The 18,491-nt window shown below is 50.1% G+C and overlaps 8 protein-coding genes across 8 annotated transcripts; 5 read left to right on the top strand and 3 right to left on the bottom strand.

The window, feature by feature from the left end:
• Positions 1–2,593: 2,593 nt before the first annotated feature.
• Positions 2,594–3,479, top strand: ONS95_010414 (uncharacterized protein; the record flags this gene model as incomplete). The annotated part of the gene is made up of 2 exons (XM_058504004.1): positions 2,594–2,730; positions 2,819–3,479. 2 exons carry the CDS (start codon positions 2,594–2,596, stop codon positions 3,477–3,479), a joined length of 798 nt encoding a protein of 265 aa, XP_058360717.1.
• Positions 3,480–4,184: 705 nt separating this feature from the next.
• Positions 4,185–5,099, bottom strand: TRM9 (tRNA methyltransferase, has a role in tRNA modification; the record flags this gene model as incomplete). The annotated part of the gene is made up of 1 exon (XM_058504003.1): positions 4,185–5,099. One exon carries the CDS (start codon positions 5,097–5,099, stop codon positions 4,185–4,187), a length of 915 nt encoding a protein of 304 aa, XP_058360716.1.
• Positions 5,100–6,222: 1,123 nt separating this feature from the next.
• On the top strand, positions 6,223–7,766 carry ONS95_010412 (uncharacterized protein; the record flags this gene model as incomplete). Its single annotated transcript, XM_058504002.1, has 6 exons — positions 6,223–6,517; positions 6,566–6,942; positions 6,999–7,272; positions 7,334–7,427; positions 7,479–7,708; positions 7,762–7,766. The coding sequence occupies 6 exons, from the start codon at positions 6,223–6,225 to the stop codon at positions 7,764–7,766; spliced, it is 1,275 nt and encodes a 424-aa protein (XP_058360715.1).
• A 1,013-nt stretch (positions 7,767–8,779) lies between these two features.
• On the top strand, positions 8,780–10,076 carry ONS95_010411 (uncharacterized protein; the record flags this gene model as incomplete). The annotated part of the gene is made up of 4 exons (XM_058504001.1): positions 8,780–9,112; positions 9,156–9,360; positions 9,408–9,670; positions 9,801–10,076. The coding sequence occupies 4 exons, from the start codon at positions 8,780–8,782 to the stop codon at positions 10,074–10,076; spliced, it is 1,077 nt and encodes a 358-aa protein (XP_058360714.1).
• A 279-nt stretch (positions 10,077–10,355) lies between these two features.
• Positions 10,356–11,961, bottom strand: XYD1 (D-xylose 1-dehydrogenase (NADP(+))). The gene is made up of 2 exons (XM_058504000.1): positions 11,644–11,961; positions 10,356–11,567 (listed from the first exon to the last, which is right to left on the bottom strand). The coding sequence occupies exons 1-2, from the start codon at positions 11,702–11,704 to the stop codon at positions 10,441–10,443; spliced, it is 1,188 nt and encodes a 395-aa protein (XP_058360713.1). The 5' UTR covers positions 11,705–11,961; the 3' UTR covers positions 10,356–10,440.
• A 275-nt stretch (positions 11,962–12,236) lies between these two features.
• Positions 12,237–13,538, top strand: ONS95_010409 (uncharacterized protein; the record flags this gene model as incomplete). Its single annotated transcript, XM_058503999.1, has 3 exons — positions 12,237–12,340; positions 12,474–12,633; positions 12,831–13,538. The coding sequence occupies 3 exons, from the start codon at positions 12,237–12,239 to the stop codon at positions 13,536–13,538; spliced, it is 972 nt and encodes a 323-aa protein (XP_058360712.1).
• Positions 13,539–13,924: 386 nt separating this feature from the next.
• Positions 13,925–15,534, bottom strand: ONS95_010408 (uncharacterized protein). Its single transcript, XM_058503998.1, has 2 exons — positions 15,056–15,534; positions 13,925–15,009 (listed from the first exon to the last, which is right to left on the bottom strand). The coding sequence occupies exons 1-2, from the start codon at positions 15,421–15,423 to the stop codon at positions 13,992–13,994; spliced, it is 1,386 nt and encodes a 461-aa protein (XP_058360711.1). The 5' UTR covers positions 15,424–15,534; the 3' UTR covers positions 13,925–13,991.
• A 331-nt stretch (positions 15,535–15,865) lies between these two features.
• Positions 15,866–17,667, top strand: ONS95_010407 (uncharacterized protein; the record flags this gene model as incomplete). Its single annotated transcript, XM_058503997.1, has 3 exons — positions 15,866–16,616; positions 16,725–16,950; positions 17,109–17,667. The coding sequence occupies exons 1-3, from the start codon at positions 16,379–16,381 to the stop codon at positions 17,665–17,667; spliced, it is 1,023 nt and encodes a 340-aa protein (XP_058360710.1). The 5' UTR covers positions 15,866–16,378.
• Between the last annotated feature and the right edge of the window lie 824 nt (positions 17,668–18,491).

Raw genomic sequence — 18,491 nt, 5'->3', positions numbered from 1 at the left:
GCGGGCTGCTAATGCACGGCATAGCATAGGTAAGCCAGCCCAGCAGAAGCGCCTTGTCGGCTACGGTACGGTTACAGGCCGTGCTACGACTCGCTACCAACCCACTCAGTAGGTAAGGTGAGGTGAGCTTGAGGTCGAGGTTGCGCGCAGCCAGTAGTAGCTGCATCAGCAACCCAGCCCAACGTCCAGGCCAGCTCGATCACTGGTCCGCTGTGGCCACTGGCCACTGGCCAGGCACCTCGTCTGATACTCGTGGTCGCTGTCTGCAAGAACACACCTCAGGTAAGGTAGCTTTAGTGTTACTACTGTCCTGTCCTGTCCTGTCCTGGAGCTACGTACGGTGCCGGTGCCACTGCATCCTGCGTTTCTGGACGAGCTACTGTAAAACCCCTCGTGGTTTGCATACATAGCTCACCGCTACCATGGGATAGAGTTCGAGAAACTCGGCGTGCCAAGATATCTTTATTTTCATTTCACGTTTCTGCAAACGCCTTCTCCGCGAGAAAACCATCGCCCCTTAGTCAGTTTGCCGTCCGCTGATGCGCTTCTTACTCAGGGATGCCTGGTCCCGCCAGCCTTTCCTTTCGAGAAGGCTTTCGACCTGGCCGCCCTCCCCTCTTACCCATTGCGATGGACTGCACTGCCGTTATGTCATTCATGGACTCATGGCAGTCGGTTGCCAGCACTGGCGCACTTACACCGCTATATCGAAATGTGAAGTCCCGATGGGAATGAGGGCACAATGAATATCGAGGCAGGCAAACGCTAAATGTGTCTGTCCTTCGTTTGGGCACCTGGATCCGGCCCCCTTGCAAACGACGGAGAATTATAGTGACCCTTTTGGTTGCTTGACAACGCAGCACAGGTATATTGCTTTACTTAGGCACCAAAACTATACTGTATGGCTTCTATTCGGAGACGCAGCCCAAACCGGATGCCATGTACAAGCATGGCATCCATTTTCAGCCACCCAGCTTACCACCGACGCATTTTGGGGCGGCTTGACAATTGGCTCAACTCGGCGACTGCTACCCGGCTGCAACAACAACGAAGATCGTGGTTCATGGCAGCCTCGTTGAAGCGCTGCAAGCCATGGAGATCATACCTTGATCCCTGGGGCCTTTGAATGGCACCCTTGCTCCTTTGACCGCCAGTTCGTTGGCCCAAGCTGGCGATCCAAGATCTGATGTGCTTGCCAGCTGGTCATGCCTTCTGGCTCCAGAGCATGGCCCATGAATGCCATGGGTGCCCGTTGGAGGGTGGTCGACAAGCTTCGTCTTAAAGTAACAATCAGATTCAGCAGCGGTACAATGCAACAATAGATGTCTGTGATGTTGAGATTGCGCACAGACATCCGCTCAAAACGGTGTCGAGGGGTGCGAGGGGTTGCACAGAAGTCTGGGACCTTATAAGAGTTTCAACAACACCGCGGCAGGTTTCAACCAACATTTCCGAGCCCTGCCCTGCCCTGCCCTAACGAAGGCAACCCCCGTCCTCATCCTCACCTACTGCCTGCACCACCAATTTATGGGCCAGCAGCCGAGAGAGCAAGCATTCCTTTCCTTCACACTCAAGTTCATGCATGAATTCGTGGCCACGCCCTAAGCCCCTAGCAGCTCTTCCTCCACTCCACTTCACTCCACACTAGTTGACCCCCTGCTCTGCCTCTCCCCCACCATGGATACCTTCCTTCCATGTGCCTCGCGCATCTTCCCGACAGACCGTATACTTAGACCTACAACCATGTTCCGCCGCCGCCTGAAGATCTCCAGTTCGAACAAGCTCCTTGTCCCTTCCAGCACCTCTTGACGTGTTTTCCCGATAGTCTGTTGGCGCTGGCATTCTCCTCACCTCTCGTCTCATCTTTTGCGATTGGCTACATCTCAGACGTCCTTTTGCCAATCACATGGATGGCTGTCACGATCTACGCGAGCCACGCTTCTTAACTCTGAGGGCCTGAAATAGGAACGCTGTCCTCATCGGAAGTGCCTCGTCTCAAGATTCTGTCTGCCGAATGCCCTGAGCCATCAAGCTTTCCAAAGTTGCTTTCTAGTTTCACGTCAGTGGCCGGTATCTCAACTGTCAAGTCTTTCTTTCAGAGTCTCCTTGCATTTGAGATCCTTCCCCATCTCTACTCGACAAAAGGCGGCGAAGAAACTGGCGGCCAGACTCCAAACACTCGTTCAAAAGCCGTCTGACTATCGATCGGGCCTCATCTTACGTCCATCCCACAATCTAGATCTACACAGCAAAATACAATCCTTACAACCCAAGCCGCTCTTTGTGCATATGACCCGTCAGCCGTGTACGGCACCGGCGACTACTTACCGTCACCGTGGATATCTCCCTCCTCCTCAAGGCTCCGGACTCTAATGAGTCTGCGTCAACTTCGCCCACCCATAGACACCACACGCGATCAACATCCGTACCGTCGACCAGTGGACAACCGGAGCCTTCTTCCTATGCCCTCGCCAATCCTGGCGCTGGTGGCAAGCGCAGTCTGCCTCCCCACCCAGCGGAATCCCCCGCCAAAAAGCAGAGTAAATGGTCCCCAGAGGAGGATGCTCTAATTATTGAACTGAGAGGGAGTGGCATGAAGTGGGAGGACATCTCAAAGAGGCTCCCTGGACGCAGTGCAATCAGTTGTCGACTTCATTACCAGAACTACCTGGAACGACGGAGCGAATGGGACGAAGAGCGCAAGAACAAGCTTGCAAGACTTTACGAGAGGTAGTACCCCTACCTAGAATCCAATTGAGGAGACGAAGAGCCTTGTAGCACCTCTTGTCGTCCATCACAAAGCACTAACTTTGGACAGATTCAAGCCAGAAATGTGGTCCAAGGTTGCAGAAGAGATGGCTGTTCCATGGCGAGCAGCAGAGGCAATGCACTGGCAACTAGGTGAAGCAGACATGGCTCGACGGGCAGGAGTAGTTCCATTCTCACTGTCCAGTTTCTCGACAGACGCACCACCGCAAGGCCACCGATCGTCACCGTCGCGAGGACATTCGCACAGTCAGTCACAGTCCAGCGTGATGGGTGGACCTCAGGGACCAGGACCAGGACCAGGACCCGGCCCAGGTCGATTCAGCAGGCCCGCGACCGCTCAAAGCAGCTCCACTTCGAAGGCGCCAGGAGGAGGACCAGCGCGAACGATTGCTGCGCGCAGGGAGAGCACGCCGCGGTCGGTTCCACCCGCGAGTCCAAGTGATGGTCTTGCGTTGGCAGCAATTGGAGGTGGAGGCATGGCAATGGGAATGGGACGCGGCGCCCAGATGCTACCCAGCGTGGCAGAGATGACAACTGGGGTTAGCCCGTACAGCACCCCGGCGTACGCAATGTCGATGCCAATGTCAGGAGGGTATCCAAGTCCAGGACCGATGCTACCTTCGATTGGGATGATGGGTGGGAATCGACCAGAAGGAAAGCGAGGAAGAAGTCCAGACATGGGCCCCAGGGACACGAGTCGACGAAGGTAATGACTATCTGCTTGATGGTTGAATCTTGTTGGACCTGGCGTTGTGGAATGGAGGTTTGGGTCGGCGCTGATATGATGGATAGATGATGATGATTGCGAGAGAGTGGCTTGGCTCTCTCGTGTTTGATTTTGGCTTTGGAATCGAACAGCATGGCATGGCATTGCATGATGATATCCCCCGATGAACAGCATACACTGCATAGGGTTCTTTTTTGGGTTGAAGAACCATTGGTGTCTGGGGTTTTCTTTTCTAGAATTGTATTAGGAAGCTGTACTGTTAAAATAAAGCCCATTTTTGCTTTCTACATCAAAACAGATGCCCTCACAGGCTTTAATGAATAAAATCTCTTCAATTGTACCTTTAATGGCTCATCTGTCGCCGCTCTCGTTGCGTGTCGCGTTGGATCCGGTGGGATCAGTGATCTGCAGAAGGGTCTGGAAGCTTTCGACCAGGTTTGATGTCGAACAGTTTCGTTTGAAATTTGACCGTTTGGTTTCAACAACCGTTTGTTCGACAGACATGGTGCCAGGTTATATCGTTTGCACCTAGCACTTAGTACCTCAATTCGGCTCTCAAGTAAGATCCGAATGACCCAACAGCATATGTCAGTCCCCACCAACATGGATGGACAACAGCCGCTTCCCTCATCAGCCAAGCCCGCCCTCTTCTCCTAGGAAGGTCTTCGGTGCCAAGCCTTCCCTCCTCTCACCCTCCCTTCCGGCAAATCGCCCACCAATTGTCCTTTTCATATCCACTTTCGACCACTACGCCACCAACATTCACAACATCCTCTTCCAACTCTCCTTTCCTATATAGATGATAATACCTCTGGAAAGTCTTCTCCGGCTCCGCCCCCTCCTCAACTTTCTTTTTACCACTCTTCATAACCCACGGCACCATAACGTCCTGCTCACCGCCCTCATCCCATCCTCTCCTACTCCCCTTCTGCTCCAATGCCCACACATAAACCAATGCCTTCCCATCACCCTTCAAACACTTCAATATAGCACCTACAGCCTCTGCCCTCCTTTCCCGCGTACTGAGATGATGCACTACCGCAATACAGATTGCGAAATCGAATCTCCCATCTTGATGAGGAAGTGAGAGCGAGTCCGCTACAACTGCCGCATGAGGTTCGTGCTGAGTAGCGATATTGACGAGGTTGGTGGACCGGTCACTGGCGATGATGAAGACGTCTTTGTTGACAGCGAGGTATTTTCCGTTACCACAACCAATATCGAGACCGATTGAGCCAGGAGTGAGAGATTGTAGAAATGACTCTACGATAGGCCATGGCTTGTATCGTGTCGAAGAGAAATGGGAGGCGATTTGCTCGTAGACTTGGTGGACATGTTGCTCTTCATAGCGTTCTGGTTGAACATGGCCCGGCTTTTGCTCTTGCGCATCACCTTCTAGGACCTTCTTCTCTTTTAGATCTGCTTCATCCTTTCCTGGCCGGCCTTTCGTAAGACTGTCGTTCACGGTCTCGCTTATTTCGTGATGTCGTCCATCTTCACGGATCTGCTGTGTAACTTCTGAGAATTCTTCCTTCAACAAACTGCTTGCATTTTCTGGAGGATGCACTGCCTCGTGGGCAGCTTGCACAGCTTCTCGTGACATTGTAGAGTTTGTTGACTCCTAGTTGCTTGGCGATGCTGTGCTCTGACCGAGCTTCCACACACAAACCAGGCGTGACCTCCTCTTGCCTCTTGCTCTAGCAGGATACTGCCCGTTCTCCAGCTGACTTCCCTTTCACTCCTTTCAAAATCCACTTTTACCAACGAAGAGGGGATTCCTGGCACAGCTCGCACAATTTAATCCCCACCTCTGACTCGAGAATGCTCTCGTAGACACCACACCATACAACTCAAAAAAAGCGTCAGCGTCAATTTCAACAGAATAGAACACAAATGAGGTTCAGAGCAATGTCGTCAAAACAAGCTTGCATTGTTGCGCAAAGACATGCAGTAGCTTCCCGAGACTATGATTCTGACAAAACATCCAGGTCTCATCACTGCAAGGCGCGGGCGTGGAAATACTCGAAGCCAAGTACCCTGACACTAGATCACTTTGGGCATAGCCTCCTTGTCGATTCCTGGTTCAATTTTCCCGAGGTTTCGGCGACGGCAGCGCCAAGCCGACGAGGCGACGACACAAAAAAAATCCGGGACTTGTGTCGAGTCTTCGATTTCAAAAGGACCTCGCTCTGGTACAATGAGTGCCAACCCGCCACATTGAGAACATCTGTCTCATCTCAGCGGAAACTTAGGACTCTTAAATTGTCTGTGTTACCGGCTCATATTGAGACACGAGGCGCGAGAATTATTTTGTTGCCACAAAACCCCGCTACTTCACGAACTTTCGATATCGTCACCTGGGCGGAACTTAGCACAGATGCTATACCAGTCGATTTTCAAAGACCGAGTACTAACTGAGCTCCTAAGGGAGCCCAGCTTCCTTCTGATTTATGTACCGGGGTTCAATTCCATATCCGTTGCGAGCTGAATTTTGGAGTGCATCTTGGGCTATCACGTTTATTGTTTCTTCACAAAGATAGTTTGGGTAATAGGAAGGCCCCTCCTCCTGTTACTTGCGACTCCTATTTTCAACACCAGCAAGATAGTATCGGCGAGATCCGCAGCCTCTCACAATACCTTGTCCAGTGCCCAATTGAGGACTATTCAGACATTGTTTCGCGAACGCCCCAACCAGCATTTTGCCATTGTGCTCAGCAACCGTAGCCATGGGGAAGAAGTATATCATGAGTCCGGTGCGCCCGTCGCCCAAGTTTACAAAAATCCCCAAGTACTCTCTTCCTTCCAAAGCGCAGAAGTTCAAGCATAGACGGACTCTTCATTCCAAAGTCTTCGATCCCAGCTTCAAACGTTCTATCTATTTCAAGAATACACACAAGCCACTTCCGATTCGATCCCGGTCATTCGTCATCATGCCTGTCAAGACCAGAGGCAAGACCGCTGGACCAAAGAGTGTCGATCTCAGTGCTCCCCGCTTAAAATCTCCAACCATCGATCTGAAAGGTACTTGTCTAGTGCTCCCTATAGTGTAACATATTAACATACAGATAGTTTCTATTCCAAGCACTGAGGAAAGCGGGATCAGTAAATGTCCTTCTCCCAAGCGGGCTCGGTCAGATGCCACAGAAGCCGATACCAACAAGTTCAACAAGCGCGTCAAGCGTGGAACAGATTCGTTCGAATCATCTCCCGATAATTTAGCCGCCTCTGAAGTCATCCCGAAAGTCAGTAGCAATAGCTCCATTAAGCACCCGGAACAGAACGGGGAACATGAGCCAAATGGCAAGGCCAAGAAGAAAGGGGAGCATTCGAAGGAGGGTAAGGAATCGAAGAAGGCAAAGGATTTCAAGAACGAAGAGAAGCCCAAGAACGGGTTGGATTTCAAGAGTGGAGAGAAGCCAAGCAGGAAGCCAGGAAAGAAGTCTCGTGTAAGTGGAGATGTCATTCGCTCAGGTTACTTGACTGACATGTTTTGATTGAGAAGATCCGCCGTGACTGGGACAGATTACCCGCAGCGTCGCAGCAAGGCTTTGTCAATTTGACGGGAAGCATTTGCTATCGAAGCGGGGGTATTCAAGCTCTCCTCCACATTCCAGCCTTCGCAAACTGGGTGATGGATGATCTGAAGCCGGAGAACTGTGTTGCCAAAGAGAAAGAGAACTGTGTCTCCTGCATTCTTCATCAATTGACCACCGAGTATTGGGCTGGCGCATCCATCATGAAGACCTGGAAGCGGTTGAATATCATCCTGAGGAGAAGTATGTGCCCTCCAAAACGTGCTTTGCACGGCGTAGAAAATTGATGCTAACGTTTTGGCAGAGGGCTGGGGCGCTGATGTTGGTAATGGGCACGCGGATGCAGGAGAGCAACTTATCTGGATTCTGAGCCAGATCGAGAAAGAAGTGCCTTCCAAGTGAGTATTGATGTTGAGATTTTTCCAACATCCAAAGCTAATACGATTCAGGATATACTCCGGCCTCCAACGATTGTTCTGCATCAAATCGGATCAGATCATCGAGTGCTCCGGTTGTGGTTACAAAGCCACTTCAAACCCAGGAAACCAGCATATCCTCAACCTCCCGCTCCAGAAGAATGCCACCCTTACCGGCCACATTGATGGCTACCTGGCCCGTGAGAAACTCACTGATTACAAGTGTGACTCCTGCCACAAAGTTGTCATCAATAGCAAGTACTGTAAGCTCGTTCGTCTCCCGGAGGTACTCTGTGTACAAATCAATAGGATTCAGTATAGGAACGGCCGACAAAGCATCAACCATGCTCCCGTCAATATCCCAACCACTCTCGATATGAGCAAGTTCCAGCCCACAACTACACAGGCCGATCAAAAACAGGCAAAGGTTGAGTACGAGCTTCTGTCTGTTGTGAAGCATTTAGGGGGGGTCAAAGCTGGCCATTACGTCTGCGCAGCTGTTGGTGGGGACGGAGTCTGGAAGTTGTACGACGACAGCTCCGTCAAGAACACTACCGCGGCCGCGGCCACCGGCAAGGCCAACAGCTTCGACCCCTTTATGATGTTCTACCAGAGGAAGCGAGCTTGATCGGGGGCGGAATCAGGAGTAGACAGCATTGCATCAGCGAAGGCGTTTTGCGAAGATACCATTGAGTTTTGTAGAGTCGGAATTCAGAGTTCCTGTCTTGTGGAGAGATCTTGTTCTTCACTGACATCAATCCGAATTTGTTGCTTATGAAGACGTGCGGTCTGTGATTACAAGGTGTTTCTATTTGTGTTCCCAAATGTGAAAGGATCCCGAGATTTTGAAACTTGAAATTGATGCTTCGCTTCGCTCCCCACTCGACACTTAACAGATACATGCACAATGAGCCTTCTACAACAGAAAGATGGTTCAAATTTATACAACACATGCGCAGTAAAGGTGGATTCAGCGTTGCCAATTTTATGCATACGTCTTTACAGGGGCTGCGCCGTAAGCCTGCCGCTTGAAGTATCTACCTTGAGCTGGCAGGCTTGGCGATGACCTCCTGTTTCTTCCTCCACATTTTGCTACGCCGCCAAAGTCACCCTCGCCATCTGAGCCTTCGTGGCTGGATGTGAATTCCAAGCTAAGCACTTCTGCTCGCAACCTTTGCTACTTTGGATGGCAGATGCGCGGGCTATTCGGTGCTCTAGGCTCAAATGCGTCTTTTAAGGCTTGGGGCTGATGGTGAATTCAGCCTCACCAACGACATCACCCTACAACTCCTTATGCGATACTTTCACACACCTGGGGAGCAGATGATGAGGAGATGACCTTCGAGGACTTCAACGATGGGTCCTGGAAGCTGAAGAGTGGATATAAGAAGCTTCAGTTCTGTGGACAGCAGGCCGCTAGAGATGGCCTACAATTCTTCTGGGTGGACACTTGTTGTATCAACAAAGCGAACAGTACTGAGCTGTCGGAAGCTATCAACTCCATGTTTCGTTGGTATCGTAAAGCAGCAGTATGCTATGTGTTTCTGGCAGATGTCTGGGCAAAAGATCCATCTGTAGAGCTATGGGAAGCAGCTTTCAGCAAAAGCCGGTGGTTCATTGGTGTGTGGCTGGACGCTTCAAGAGCTTGTTGCACCGCCATCGGTGGAGTTCTTCTCCCTGAACGGCAACCGACTTGGCGATAAGAAATAGTTAGAAGCACAGCTTCATAAGATCACTGGGATTCCTGTTCTCGCTCTTCAAGGCACGCCTCTTTCTGAGTTTGACTTCGACGATCGGGTAAAATGGGCACGAAATCGGCAGACTAAACGTGAGGAAGATCTGGCTTATTCCCTGCTAGGCATCTTCGACATCTCAATGCCTGTTATCTATGGTGAGGGGAAGGAGAATGCATTCCGTAGGTTGAACCGCGAATGGAAGTACCGACTCGATGATCTTGCGAAGGGTGCCTTGGATCCGTGGTTGCTGAGGAAAACCCCCTGACGGTGCCGGCTGCGTCGCCAAAGAAGGGCTTCCTGGGTATTTACAGAGCCCTATATGACTACAAATCTGAGGAAGACGGCGAATTGTGTATACAGCAGGGAGAAATACTCTGTGTATTGGAAAAGAGCGAGGGGAATGAATGGTGGAGAGCCTGGAAGAAGGGTAGCTCGGGAAAAAATACTGGTGGACCTTCTGGACTAGTTCCAAGTAACTACATCGAAAAGGTACGTTGTATTTGCTTCCTTCTTCTAAGAACCGAAGGTCTCCTTGTGGTGTTACGTTATACCTTCAATTGAGAGTGTTCCATGTTTCCAAAGAGTGTTTCCATGGTCGACAATATTCATCATTTTATAGGCAGTTGCAACTCATACCGCTCGAGCGCGCTACGATAACACGAGCAACAGCGAGGTGGAACTGGCCTTTCCAAAAGAAGTTCAGCTTGAAGTTTTCGATATTTCGGATCCCGATTGGATAGTAATTGGATTTGATGGAGAATATGGCTTTGCGCCATTGGACTACATTAAGATCGCGGGTGTGGAAGAACCCTCAACCTTCAAAAGGCTACGCCAAGCGATTAGCCATACTACAACAGAAGCTCAAGCAGCCTGGCGATTGGCACAAAATCAGTAGCTTTCTAGTTTGATTCGATTCTGCTAGCGTCAGCATTCAACGAGAACAAGCTGCGACTCTGGGATATCGCTACTGACGCACTTGCAAATGGATATTTACAGGTGTCTAAATTGGAGCGGGCAGAGGCTAGTGATTTTTAGACTTAGCGACGCCCAGTTCGACTTCTACTGCAACATGTGGCATGGATAAGGAAAATTAGACTCATCACTAGCACTTTGTGCCCTTGATCCCTCCCCCCTTTCCCCGTCATTCTCAATTGTCGTATTCCTGTATTTTCGATCCAAGATATTCATTACATGTTCTACCAGTGTATGTCTACAGAAGAATTGAGGATATTGCGATCTATATCTCAGTCTTCCTTGTATCACTTCCCAGTGTTGAGAGAGCTCTTCTCATCAAACACGCTGCTCTCAATCAAGTCTGGGTATACCAGTCCACCCTGTTTTCTAACCTCATCCATAGTCTCCATGATCACGAGACTCTCCTCCCATCCCAGCCCATCACTTTCCAACTTGCCATCCCTCAAACATCTTGCTGCCTCATCGGCTTCCCAGAACATACCGTGGCCCCATCCATCCCTCTCGGGATCGGTAGGGATTGGACAATCCACATCCTCAACGACACCCTTCTCACCACCAATCATAATGACCCTGTAATGCATAGGTCTATATAATGGTCCAATGACCTGAATCTCCCCCTTCGTGCCCTGGATTCTCGCTGCAGGTCCAGCGGCAGGACTTCCCTCCCCATCAGGTGTCGTCGCAACCCTCAAACTCGTCGTTGCAATGCCCACCCTCTGATCCCCGAATCCCAACAGCATACTTGTCGATTCATCCGCGCCAGTCCTAGCATACTTCTGCACATTCGCCAAAACATTGGGCTTTTCCCGCTTATCTGTAGGCTGGCAATGGTAGAGGATCTGGAATACCCAAGTCAAGGAGTAGATTCCAAGATCTAGGAGCGCACCGCCGGCGAGATCAACATTCACCATACGGTTCTCGTCAGGGAACTTCAGGCCTCCGTCTTCGGTTGCAGTTGGGATTGACAAGTCTGCTGTGACGCGATGCACCTTCCCGATTACACCTGTAGAGACCAATTCCCGGATCTTGATGCTCAATGGGAAGTACCGCGTCCAAACAGCTTCCATCAGAAACAATCCCTTCTCTTTCGCCGTCTCGACCAGCTTCCGTGCTTGTGCGGCATTCACGGTGAATGCCTTCTCGCAGAGGACATGCTTCCCTGCCTTCAGGGCGAGCATTGCATTTTGAAAGTGGTGAGAGTGTGGAGTTGCAACGTATATAATGTCGACATTGGGATCTGCGACGAGTTCTGCGTATGAGCCGTAGGCCTTTGCGGACGAGGGGGCGCCGACTTCTTTGAGGAAGGTAGATGCACGGGATTGAGAGGAAGAGGATGCGGCTGCGGCGACGGTGTGCTTGATATCTGAGACGGAGCGGGTGGAAGGGTTGGTAAGGATATCTTTTGTGAATGCTAGGAAGTAAAAATTAGTCTTTGGACCTCCATAGTTTTAGGAGAATGGGCTGGAATTGTTGAGGACGAGACGAACTGGTTGCAATGCCACCTGTGGCAAGGATACCCCACTTCACTTCGAACGGCGCTGAAGACATTGTGTGTTGTAAACAGGCGACAATTGGTTAATTGCTCGAATAGTTTATTGTTTATATTGTCGGTTGCGTGAAGAGGGTTCAATTCTAGTAAATGGAAGAAAAGTCAATCGAGCTGAAGTTGTTGAGAGTGGGAGAGGTCCTCCGAAGGAATCTGCCAACCAAACGACCCCGCCATGCCATGCCTTCACAGCTGCACCCTGCATTGAGCCTAAATCGACATCGTCTCGAGTGACGTCTCCATTCTCGAGCAAGGTCCAACATCGACTTTACGACTCGTGTAAACGAACGACCGGCGACGGTACTACGGACAAACAACCCGGGCGGATCCAGCCCCAAAAGAGTGTAACGTCTCTGAGGTGACTGACAGGATTTCAATTTCGCCTATCAAACCACAAGTGGGTGTTTACTTCCTGTGGCATCCGCCAATCGTGATTCGTGAATGGCACTGCTCTGTCGGCGTCAACCTTTTTGTTCCTACTGGATTTCCTCAAGCTTAAGACTTATTAGGACTGGGGTTGTCCCACGTATCAGGATGTCGACTTCATCTTCGTCTAATACATCTGCATTCTCTTACCCACTTGCACCAAGAGCCAATCCGGATATCCGCGTCCCGAAATTCATCTATGGAACTGCGTGGTTCGTATGATCTCTGGGCAATGCGAATGTCTTCTTCAGAATTAATCTTGCACATGCAACGTTTCACTCGAGAAAATTTTCTTTAAACATTCGATGATCCCGCAAAATGTAAATATACTGACAATATCAACAGGAAGAAAGACCAAACCGCCGAACTCGTGTATCTAGCCATCAGAGCGGGGTTCAGGGCTTTCGACACTGCGGCCCAGCCAAGACATTACAATGAGAAGGGGCTGGGCGAGGGGATTCGAAAGGCGATTGAGGAGGGATTAGTGAGGAGAGAAGATCTGTTTGTTCGTTTTCCTTTCCATGTCTCTTTTCGTCTTTTTTACCCGCTTTTCAGAGAACAGCTCTTCCCTAACACAAAAATGAAAATTTGCTTCTTTTCGAATCATCAGCAAGGGTGTCTTCAGGTCGAAGAGTTCATTCGACTTCTTGCCATTTGCAATTTTTTGTCCAAATCAGAATCCGAGGACTAACTCCCCCACAGATCCAAACCAAATACACGCCCCCCTCCGGCCAAGATCCCAACAACATGCCCTACGACCCCACCTCCCCCCTCGAAGAACAAATCATCAACACCCTCTCCTCCTCCCTCACCAACCTCACCTTCCCCTTCACCATCCAAGAACCGTACATCGACTCCCTAGTCCTGCACTCACCCCTCCCCACCTCAGCATTAACCCTCCAAGCCTGGTCTACACTCGCCTCCTACGTACCGACTAAGATCCGCTCCCTAGGAATCTCCAACACCACTCTCCCTATCCTGCAATCCCTCACAAAATCCGCGCAGGGTTTCGATCCGCCCCTTCCTCACCCAGCGTTCTGCCAGAATCGCTTTTATGGTGAGACGAGGTACGAGGTTGAACTGAGGAGGTTCTGTCAGGAGCAGGGGATTGTGTTCCAGAGTTTCTGGACGCTGAGTGGCAATCCTAGGTTGTTGAAGAGTGGTGTTGTGGAGGAAGTGGCGGAGGCGTTGGAGGGGAGGGTGGAGAAGGGGGAGGAAAAGGCGGTTGCTTTGTATGGATTGGTGGTTGGGCTGGGAGGGGTGAGTGTGTTGAACGGGACGACGAATATGGGGAGGATGGTAGGAGATCTGAAGGGATTAGATGTGTTGAGGGCTTTGGTGCAAGGAGAGTGGGAGGAGAAATGGGAAGGGTGGATGAGGGACTTCAAAAGGATTATTGGGGAGACTTGAAGAATTGATGATCTGATGACTTGGGGTTTTGCGAACACATAGAGAGAGGGAGTCTAAAAGCGCTGCTTTTTGTTTGAGTTATTGCTAGAGCAAGGCTGTATATTTGACGATATGAAATGAACGAAATGAGAGCCATCATCTGATTTTTGTGGCTGAGGTACCTAGCAACATAGATCGCTACTCACTTGAGCATTGCGATTCGGCTAACACATACCCGATTTAGCAAGACTTCTGCCGACACGTCACTACTGCCGTGATACTTCGGGATGCTTAGCAATCGTGCTGTAGATGTCGATAGGTCGAGTGGACTGCTGTCACTGTGATTAGCACCCTTCTTTGAATGATTGGAAGGTGCAGTCAGTAAAGATTTCCACATGGTCATACTGCCACGGCTCATCAAATGTTCGTTTCTTTATTGAGATCAAAGTTCACCGCGCGAAGCGTAAAGTGGATTCAGAAATCATCATCTTCTTCATCAACACCCTTTCCCTTTTTCTTCACTGCCGCTAGCCCTTCGCCCTTGATCTCAAACTCAACGGCATCTTGTACCCCAGGTCCACTAGGTGGAGCATGAGGCGCGAATACAACTTTCATCCACCGTCTCCACTTCCTCAGAACCAGTTCGCCTCTCTCGTTCTCCTCATCAGCTTTTAGTCCCGGTCCATAAACTGGCCGTTTTATCAGTGCTATCCTGCAAGAAATCTGGGTTGTCCAGATCAGACCCAGACTTGGAGTTTTGAGATTCTTGAGAGCCAGTTTGGAAGGATAGGGGTCGTCGCCCCAGCCAGTAAACCACCTCTGTTGGTGATCAAGAGACATAGGATCCATCGTACTCTTGAAAGGCGTATTCCCAGGATCGGTTCCCATTGGCATGCTTGATGTAGGACCAATCGAGCTATCCGGCATTGCTCCTCCAGGTGCACTTCTCGTTGCCAATGGGCTGCTTTGTGTCGACCTCCTCAGCACCGGACTAGAGCCACCACCACCACCAGAGAACCTATCTGCAACCTGATTGGCAACAACAATCGCAATATCCTGCTCCCTTGCCAGCTCTCGGAGCAACTGTCCCAGTTTCACAAGTTCAGAGCTGCGCTGAGCCATATTCGCTCCGCTCTTTTGACCACTCGCTGCTCCACCTCCCGGACGTTCAAACTCGGCTCGGTAATTTGCAGCCACGGAGTCCAGAATTATAAGGCGGATGCCATGTCTCTTGACAGCAACTGGGACTTGGAATCGTAGGATGTGATCCTGGGACTCGAGATCGGGAGTTACTATGCTGATGACGGAGTCCAGACTTGGCCTGGGATTTGCTGCGAGGAGAACTGGATGTGTACGTAGAAGCTGAGAGAGTCGACTTGTAGGCAGCGCACTCTCCGTTGAGATGTAGAGGACATTGCTGGAGAGGCCTTGAGGTGCGGGTAATTGCGCAGCGAGGAGAAGGGTGAGCAGGAATTGAGTCTTGCCTGCACCACTAAATGTTGTCAGTATATGCAGACCATCAAGTGTTACGATTCTACCTTTCACCAGTGACTTCTGTAATATGCCCAGTAGGAATACCGCCTCCCAATGCTTGATCTAGATCATCATCCAACGTGCTGACGGTATTCCATGAATTGACCACATCCTCTCCCGACTTCCTCAGGAGGGAGCTTCCCTGCGTGGTGTTTGCATCCTCTTGAACACCCAAGCTTACTTGCAACGCTTCCAAGACTGCATTACAAAGTCTCTTCACGTCAAGGATCGGCAATGAAGCGCGTTTCGCGATTTCGGTACAGTCTTGCGTGAGCAGGTCCGCGGTCGTCACCTGGTGCCTTTCGAGAGAGGGGAGAAGGCGCACATATTGATGGGTTGGGAAGCCGGGAAGAACAGTTATGAGGTCTGTCATGGAGGCATCTGGAAGTTGGTGACAGCGGGGTGGATCTCGGATGGTGGGGTTGTTTGATGCAGTTGGGGAAAGTGCACGCGTTTTTAGTGCCAGGCTTACGACCGACTCTTCACTTCCCTGCTTTGTCCACTCATCAACTCACTCAACATCAATTTTTATGGAAACGTTTACGCGTATTCTCGTGTTGAATGAGGAAACCTTTTAACCTGTTGTTGCCAAGTGTATTGCACCATGATCTTTTTTAAAAGGCCTTCTCAGGACAAGCACTTTTTTCCATCTCTGCCCTCTCAGGTAAGTCTCTGAAGGCCAGTGGTGATATGCTGGGCATGTTTTTCTTGTTTCAGTATCTTCTTATTTTTGCTTCATCCATGCCCCAATATACCTTGAACATTCTCTTTGTAACTCTACCAATATCAAGCTGTTCGCTCTACGGGATACAATAGCTTGACTTCGCCAGCTTTGTCTCCAAGATATCGTGGGCACCCATCCCTGCCAATAAATCTCAGCTCCTGCAGCCACACAATACAAGCCGTGTTTAGTCGTCTGAATTTTGATATCTCACCTCGCACAAAAAGCGAAACTGGCTGCAGCCAAGCCCCACATCCGTCTCACGAAACCATGGACATTGGTCCGCTTCCTCTTGCTCAGGTACGCGAGATTTGCGTTGGTCTTTCACGAGAGGGAGAGGCTGTATCGCGAGGCTGGTATTGGGGATCTCTTGTTATCTGTGCTTCCAGAAGGCGTTGCCAAGTGGGCTCAATGTGGATGGCTACGATTTGGTGCTGATTAGAGTTTGTTCTGCATCTGATCTGGGTGTTTATCAAGCCATATTTCTTGTGTTCATCTCAACCTGTTTTCTCCCGTCCCTATCTTTTCGAGGTTTGGATCTGTATTTGTATTGAGATATGATGATCTGTTGATCGTCCGTCCGATTTTCACATAAATAGGTGTAATCATGTGGTGTCAAAAGTCAATTTCGTTCTGCTTCATTACTTTATATTCCACAGTATCTGCTCTGGCGTTCAACAACTTCCCAGCTGAGGCAACGGCTGCGAGCAATGTCCTCCTCAACCTTGACTTCCCAGCGCCGACACCAGCTCCATCAGATTATGAATTGCGTCGTCGACAAGAAGCCCAGAGAACATTGTTATTAGGACCTGATGCTACGTGTGGATATTTTGGCGGTAATGCCAGTCTGTCAAACCCCCTTGAGCAACCATCTTCTCTCGTTCCAACCATTTAACAACTACTTACATCCCAACCACAAAATCCCATAAGTTATACTGACTCTCAAACCCTAGCACAACCATGGGGCTGCACAGCCAGCTCCACCTGTGCCTTCGCAACACCTACGGTCCAGGTCGTAGACTCAACAACCACGACAGCACCGGGTAGCGTTCTTTGCTGCGACTCTGCATCTGGATGTCCTACTACGCCAGGCCCGACGTCATGTGTGGATAAAGCACGCTTTGATGTCAAGACCGCCTGCACGGGGTCTTGCCTAGAGGATGAGAAAGTGTTGAAATGGTACGTTCTATCTTTGCTTTCTCCTCCAATGCATTTCACCTTGCATGTTCCCCTACTCGATCTTGATGCACTTCACCATATTATACAGTCTATATGCTTCTCGAATACCAAGCCTACATCCTAATCAGCATAAAGCTAACGATATCTCTCGTCTACAGTACATCAGGAATCTACATCTTCTGCAACACAATCACCTTTCCCACCCCCTCCCTTTCCGCCTTCTTCTGCAACTACATCAGCAACTACGCCCCCGTCCCCGCACTGACAGCCATCTCCGGCCAAGGCGGTCGCGAATTCACTCCGACCATCCAAGCTCTTCCTCCCGCGACTACTTCTCCGTCAAGCTCAAGCTCAGTCGTAGCTTCTTCCGTCGTAGCATCGTCAACTTCCGGAGAGAGTTCCGCGGCTACAGCGACTTCGAATACGTCGGCTGTTGGAAGTGAGGATGGAGGGGGAGGTAAGAAAGGGGCGAATAAGGGTGCGATCATTGGTGGTGTGGTGGGAGGTGTTGCGGGTTTGGCGTTGCTTGCTGCTGGGGTATTTTTTGTGCTGAAAAGGAGGAGGAGGAATGTAGGGACTGGTGAAGAGGCTGTAATTTCTGAAGACGGCATTGATGCTCAGGCTGCTAAAGATACGGGTTCGAGTCGTGGTAGTGAGAATGGGGAGGGTGAAGGCAAAGTGCCTGTGGTGGAGGAGAAGAAGGTGGAGGGGAAGTGAGTGAGGGAGAGAGTGTAAGAGAATTGGGATATGAAGGTATGGGATGAATTGACTGGGCGATTTTAGTTTCAATATTTTATATTGATAGTAGTGGGACTCTTAGGTATAAATAGTTATCCCAGAATCGGGTTTAATTCACCGCGATGATATTTAGAGGATTCTGACCGCCTCAAGTTACGTTGAATTGTCCCAAAATGGGTCACGGTATCAGTGGAAAAAGGATGAAACTAATAGTTCATGAGTCTCCAAGTAACCAACGCAAATTTGAAACCTAGAAGGCGCCTATTAAGTCTCCCATCAACACAATTCTGCCGACACCTTCCCACCTGGCCCAAACGATTGAAATCTCAAGGTATCAACTGCCTCATCAACGTTCCCGTCAAATCAAGAGATCTCAAAATCCTGTGTCCAATTCCCCCGGTTCAACGCCAAAGTCCCTACTGTACAAAGTAATCAAGGCATTATGGATATATTACGCCAAACCCATCATCACAGCATTCCTTGCAGGGTATTATAACTTCGATCATTAGTCGTCCATCCGTCCAGTCCATATCAACGCCGCCTGAAATCTCAAAAAAACGCCTGCCGCTAAAGAAATAATACAAATACGAAATATGCCCACTATAGGTAACTCAAGCATGCAGTGGACCGCAATCGCAGTAGCGACCGTGGTGAAATGCAAACCAACCCAGCAACTGTCCCGGGCCGAAGGAATGGAGTGGAAAGATCAGAGTCCAGGCTAAAGCAGGTACAGTGAATGGTGTTACGATGCGTATCCATTGCGATGATTTCCAGCGAGAGCTCGTGTCAGGTTCTGTATCGGA

Source organism: Cadophora gregata, assembly GCF_030347475.1.
Source record: "Cadophora gregata isolate MNR1 chromosome Unknown scaffold_4, whole genome shotgun sequence".
Classification (NCBI taxonomy): Eukaryota; Fungi; Ascomycota; class Leotiomycetes; order Helotiales; family Ploettnerulaceae; genus Cadophora; species Cadophora gregata.
The sequence above is the reverse complement of the archived record's forward strand: the minus strand, read 5'-3'. Positions and strand labels throughout refer to the sequence as shown.